The sequence below is a fragment of the Cynara cardunculus genome, assembly GCF_001531365.2.
Source record: "Cynara cardunculus var. scolymus isolate 2C chromosome LG 7, CcrdV1, whole genome shotgun sequence".
Classification (NCBI taxonomy): Eukaryota; Viridiplantae; Streptophyta; class Magnoliopsida; order Asterales; family Asteraceae; genus Cynara; species Cynara cardunculus.
Genome location: NC_037534.1, coordinates 9,540,892 through 9,547,511, shown reverse-complemented (window position 1 = coordinate 9,547,511; position 6,620 = coordinate 9,540,892). Strand labels below are relative to the sequence as shown.

The 6,620-nt window shown below is 39.3% G+C and overlaps 1 protein-coding gene across 1 annotated transcript; it reads left to right on the top strand.

Moving 5' to 3' along the window:
* Nucleotides 1-511: 511 nt before the first annotated feature.
* Nucleotides 512-5,767, top strand: LOC112515893 (condensin-2 complex subunit D3). Its single transcript, XM_025122853.1, has 9 exons — nucleotides 512-1,987; nucleotides 2,182-2,892; nucleotides 3,207-3,701; nucleotides 3,991-4,082; nucleotides 4,165-4,252; nucleotides 4,343-4,457; nucleotides 4,551-4,668; nucleotides 4,754-4,928; nucleotides 5,026-5,767. Exons 1-9 carry the CDS (start codon nucleotides 512-514, stop codon nucleotides 5,641-5,643), a joined length of 3,888 nt encoding a protein of 1,295 aa, XP_024978621.1. The 3' UTR covers nucleotides 5,644-5,767.
* Nucleotides 5,768-6,620: the final 853 nt, after the last annotated feature.

Below are 6,620 nucleotides of genomic sequence, written 5' to 3'. Positions count from 1 at the left end.
TATATTAACATTATTAAAAATATATTAATATATTAACATTATTAAAATTATTAAAAATATTAAAATTATTAAAAATATATTAACATTATTAAAATTATTAACATTAAAAATATATTAACATTATTAAAAATAATTTATTTAAATAGTTTTGGAGAGGAAGTTGGTGACACCTGACTTTCAAGTTGAATTGCAAAATTTGCAATTTGAATCCTACATGACAGCAATTGTCTGACAAAAATGGTTTTGCAATTCAATTTGCAAGCCCTATGTGGGTGCTCTAACTTCTTTTAAGTACTTTGATCTTACTCCAAGGATTTCGTGTAAACATACTTCCACGTTATGTGAAGTTATTGCTTGTTTTGAAAAGAGAAGATGAAAATCAAAATTTGAAGAAGCATATCTCAAGCTACAGCGGGAAAACCAACATTTGAAGTTTTTCATTTCCATATCTTCATTTCAGTGAAAGACTGACCATTTTCCGGAGGTAGAGAGTGCCCCCCTGCTGGCAGCCATGGAAGAAGCCATCTCCCAGATAGTTACAGAGCTCGAAGCACATCGTGACGACCCACATTCACAGAGACCTGTTTCCGAATCAACCCTATTAGCCCTTCAAACCCTCTTGGACTACACTATTGACAAGGACGATCCAATCGAAATCGAAAATCTCTCTGAACAACTCTCCTCCAAGAACCTCTCTCTCTCCTCCTCCCTCCTCCATCCTCTCACCTCCGCAATGGACTCCAAGGTACCCCACCACTCTCTGCTCGCTTCCAAGGTATACCTCTCTCTCCTCCTTACCCCAAACTTCCATGTTTTATCCCTCTTCACTCCGATGGCTTTTCTCTCTCTACTACGCACAGTCCGTTGCTCTTTCAAGAATTCTCAATCGGGTCCAGCGTCTGGTCATTTCAGTAGGAAGAAGAGGGGAGGAGGCAGCAGGGGCAGGTCAAAGAACAAGGGTAACAGTGTCGAAGCGGGCGAGTCTGACAGAGAAGCAATAAAATTCGATATTAGGGCTTTGTTTCCTGTGCTTGAAAGACTACATCTTGTTTTGGGTTTGATTCATTTGGACAGGTTTCCTGATAGTTTGAAGGCGTTAGTTCAAACCATGGCTGAGATTCCCGTATTGGCACTTGAATCTTGTGGGAATTCATCGAATTACAACAGGTTATGCAACTTGTGTTCAGATATTTTGAGTGAATTGTTGAAATCTGAGCATGGAGAGAAGGCCATTACTGCAGCTGAGATTTTGAAGTCTCTCTCTTCGATTATCTTGTTAAAATCACAGGCAAGGACCTTTGGGCTAGCATTTGTAGTGAACAGAATGGCCGTAATGGCAAAGGATTTGGATGAGATTCGAAAAGCCATGGTTAATCTTTCAAAGTATTTGGTTGGTAAAGCCCCCGAGGGGGCTGAGCCTAGAGCTTTGGCTGTCCAATCAATACTGGAGATAGTTAGAGCTTTAGAATATAAAGATCAAATAGACTTTGCTGATTATGTAGTGAAAATGACTTGTGGGAAACCACAACTAAGACTACTAGCTGTTGATCTTATTCCTACTTTGATAATGTCATTCGATGATCCATTAGTGGCCTGCTCTGAAACTGGGTATGAAAGTTCTTGGGGATTCAGATGTCTGCATGCACTATTACAAAGATGCTCAGATGCAACTGCAGGAATTAGAGCACGGGCGCTTACTAATATGGCACAACTTGTGGGGTATTTATCTCGGAATGAGGAGAATAAAACTGGGTTGATGGAGGTAATCAGATTTGGTGAAGATGGTGGGATTAATGATGTTTTGAGGAAACGGTGTGTTGATGAGAAGGCAGCTGTGAGGAAGGCAGCACTTGTTTTAATATCAAAGCTGACAGCTCTTCAAGGTGAAGGTGGTGGATTTGATGACATGTTGCTAAACATAATGGGCATGGCTTGTTCTGATCAACTTGTTAGCATAAGGAAGGCTGCAATATCTGCCCTATCTGAGGTTGAATCTCCTTGCTTATCTGTTTTTCTTGGCTATTTCGTGTCTTCCTTCTACTACTGTTATAGTACTTCTTGTATGCCTTCCAAATGCTTCAAGGATTCTTGGGTATACATTTTATGGTTACCCTTGAACAAGAACATGACTTTTGTATATACTTTCAATCTAACATTGTGCTGTTTTGTGGTTATTTGCAGACCTTCAGGAAAGTTCACAATGATAACGTGACTAAGGAGTGGTTACGTTCTGTCCCACGTTTGATTGCAGACAACGAATCAAGTATCCAAGAAGAATGTGAGAACTTGTTTCTGGAACTGGTGTTGGATCGGATTTCACGAGCTGGATCTAATGTTCATGACTCAAGTGGCACGTTGGGAAGGGATCACAGCTTGTTAGTTTCTGATGGAGTCTTGGGTCTATTGAAAGAAATTTGCAATGGCGAAGTGGCTCCTTGGGTCAAAAAGATCTGCATTAATCTTGGAAAGAAGAAGAAACTTAGGCCCATTATTGCAGTTTCGCTACAGAATATCATCAGGAAGTCAGAGTATATGTGGTTAGGGGATTCCAAACCGATTGAGAAGTGGATAGCACCGGCTGGTGCCTGGTTCCTCTTATCTGAAGTCTCCGGATTCCTCTTGAAAACTGTGGATTGGGAGTTTCTCTATCTCCATTGGCAGCTTCTTGACAAGCATGAGTCATCCAATAGCCCGTTTGAAAAATGGCAGTTTCTTCAAGAAGAAGAAGAAGCAGTGGGGATTCTATCTAATTCTGTTGGTTGGGCTGGAGATCGTGTGTACCTCTTACAAACAATTTCTAATGTATCTGTTGAACTGCCTGCTGAACCTGCAGCAGATCTAGCTCATAATTTACTTAAACGAATCGAGGACTTCAGCATGCATTCTATGGAGGTATTTATTCCTAATAGAGCATTTTACTTTTTGTTGCAGACTACCAAGGCAAACTGTGGAAATCTAAACGCAAATAAAGCACCGCACTTGCCGCTTTATGTTCACAATGCTCATTCTTGCAAGCATTAGTGTTATTTTCTTTCCTTTTCTATTATCAAGAACAATGGTATGTTTACAATGAAAAGCCAAATATGATGGTTTGAGCATCATGTGTAATGTATTTACAATGTTGACTTTCAATCCACCCTAAGAAGAGAACCAGCTTCTATGTTTGAACTGGATATATATTAACAAATCATGTTTTGTGATGGCAGGTTAACGCTCATGTGAAAGCACTCAAAACATTGTGCAAACGGAAGGCTAAAAGCCCCGAGGAGGCTGATACCCTTGTGATCAAGTGGGTTCACCAGCTACTTTCAAAAGCTTCCGATGCTCTTGAAATGTACATGGCAAAAGACTCGAAAATAAACAAAGGTAGTAGCTTACTCACACCTCCAAGTGGAACTCGAAAGGGTGATAGATCGTCAACAACCATGTCAAGATTATTAGCTCAAGCTATCTCTGCTGTTTACACCATTGGATCACTTGTTATTGTTTGCCCTTCGGCTGATTTGAAAGCCATCATTCCGACTTTACATAACATCATCACATCAGGAGTTTCTGACCCGAAACTTAAAAAGTTGTCAGGCATGTCAATGTCCGTTAAGCAGACAGCTCCTTCGTTATACATTCAAGCTTGGTTAACAATGGGCAAAATTTGTCTTGCTGATGGCAAACTTGCAAAGCGCTATATGCCATTGTTTGTGCAGGTTTGCCTTGTTTCATCACTCTCTCACCAAAATCTTGGAAGTTAGTTTTCAAATATAAGAACAACATTTCACTTCAAGTTGATATATCTTTAGGGCGACTGACTTTTAGAACCATCATGTTTGGATTTTTCTATCTAAACCGATCATCATTCTCAAGATGGCAGGAACGAGTAATCATTGACGAATCATGAAGTGCAAATGCAAAAGATCATCGTACTTGCAAAGTCTCTTGTTTGTCTTTTTTGATTTTTTACTCATTAATATTGTATTTTGAACATTCTTGCTGCAGGAGATGGAAAAGAGCAACAGTGCAGCACTTCGTAACAACATTGTTGTAATGATGGCTGATTTTTGCGTACGATATACAGCATTGGTTGATTGGTGAGGCTCGTACACATTACATTTACTCACAAGTGCATCATATACATATATTTCACTCACATCTGTTCTTTCAAGTCAACAGTTATATATCAAACATCACCAAATGTCTTCGTGATCCCTGTGAACTGGTTAGAAGACAGACATTCACGCTTCTCTCGAGGTTATTACAGGTAGACTTAAATTGACATTTTTGTTTAAGATCATATCGCTTAAGGGCAATAACATGGCAATTGAAACATATAACTTGTTTCTATGTTTAGCGGGACTATGTGAAGTGGAGGGGTGTGCTTTTTCTTCGATTTTTATTATCTCTTGTTGATGAATCAGAGAAAATAAGACAGCTGGCTGATTATCTTTTCGGGAATATATTAAAAGGTGAGTTATTTCAAGATCATCGATTATGTTACCTTTACAAATGCTTATGCTCCAGTTCAGGTCTTTTGACTTGTGTATGCCTCTTTATCACAGTCAAGGCACCACTTTTAGCTTATAACAGCTTTGTTAAAGCCATCTTTGTGCTGAACGACTGTGACGCCCATACTGGACAGACCAACTCCCAGAAAGAAAGCCATCTGTTTTCCATCCGGTAACAATTTCCAGATCGCCCAAGTCGCTTTTCATCTCCATATCCTTTTATTTCTGTGAAATATAATTTTTTCTTAATCCTTTAGAGGTAATGATGAGAAGTCGAGGTGTCAAAGGATGCACATATATGTTTCCCTACTGAAACAAATGGCTCCGGAGCATCTTTTGGCTACATTTGCCAAGGTATGTGCGGAGATTCTAGCCTCTGCATCTGATGGGATGCTCAACATTGAGGATGTTACCAGCCAGTCTGTTCTACAGGTAATCAAATAGTATTTGTGATGACTTTTATAACAACCTTGGCTGCCATTTGAGTCGATGCTTGAACATTACAATCCTATTTTCTTCCAAATAACAGGATGCATTTCAGATCCTTTCTTGCAAAGAAATCAGAATTCCAGTTAACAAAGGGTCATCTCTGGAATCATCAGAAATGGAAGAAGTTGCAGAAAATGCAGCTGTTAGAGGACGAGTTATAACTCAAGTGGTCAAGAAGGGATTAATCCAAAACACAATCCCAATCTTCATAGAACTAAAACGTCTACTTGAGAGCAAAAACAGCCCACTTTCAGGATCTCTTATGGAATGCCTTAGAATCCTTCTTAAAGATTACAAAAACGAGATTGATGAGATGCTTGTTGCTGATAAACAACTCCAGAAAGAGCTTATTTATGACATACAAAAATACGAGTCATTGAAGGCAAAATCCACGGCTGCTGAGGCTGTTGGTAAGGGGTTACACATGGGTTCAAAAGTGACTTCAGCTGTGGCTGGTGCATTGGCTGAAGTGACTGCTAGGTCTGTGCTGAGGGATGTGAACCAGGGTGCGGGGACACCGTCACTTAGTGCCATGAACGTGCCTAAGCTCAAGTCATCAACTGGGACTGTGGTTGTGACGAGGCAAAAGGGGAGGTCAGCCGCTGTGCTCGAATCTCTCAGGAGAAGACAGTCTTTTGACTTGGATGACGAGAGTTAACTGACAGTTACATTCTTATTTGTATATTATTCTCTGATGACTAGGAATGTATATATGTTGCCTATTGATTTTTGATTCGGCTTTAGTCGTTGAGTAAAAAGATCAGAACCGAGACTAAATAGGTATCTGCGGGTGCGTTTGGTACGCAGACTAGTTGAAAATTTTGTTCTGCTCTATTTTAATATGGTTGGTGTCGATTTCAGAGTATGTTTGCTTTTCTAATCATTAATTTCATGGGTTTTGTTTAGAGAGTATCATAGAATTCAATCTGCTCATAATTCTCCACTTTCTCAGGGCATAACTCCAGCAGATCCTACAAAATAAAGTGATCGAAAACCTAAAGTAAGAGGCTGTTTACTAAACGCTTACTTGTAAGTGTTTACTGGATAAATTTCCTCATAGGATGAACATTACAAGGGCCAAGAAACTTACTGGATACGAGTGATGAGAAGGATGGAGTCTTACCCGGTACGTGAAGATGACGACTCTTACCCAGGTAAACGCTTACCTGGTAAATTGTTGCATTCAATACGTTTTGATGTACTAAAATCTTACGTATCAAAATAAATTATAGTGTTGACTCCTATCGGTAAGCACTTACCGGATAAGCATTTGCATTCAGATTTTCTAAAGCTGGACCCAATTCCCTATGTAAAATTATAAGGGCCCTCTTCCTATTTTAGGAGGTCAAATCATCAAACCTTGTGTTTGTCAACTTCAAAACATAATTCATTCCATCTATAAGAAATTTACTGCACAACTTTCTGTCCCACATAAGTCTTTACCCACATATCACCATTACTTTAAATAGAAATAGAATAAGCAGTCAATTCGTTGCTTTTGAGTTTAACAAAGTACAAAACTGTCTTTAGATCCCTTCTAGATTTTGAAGTGGACAGTCTTTGGGGACTCAGAGTACAAAATTCTATATATGCCAAGATGAAACATCGTGTGAGAATATGAGTTAAGGTGAGAAG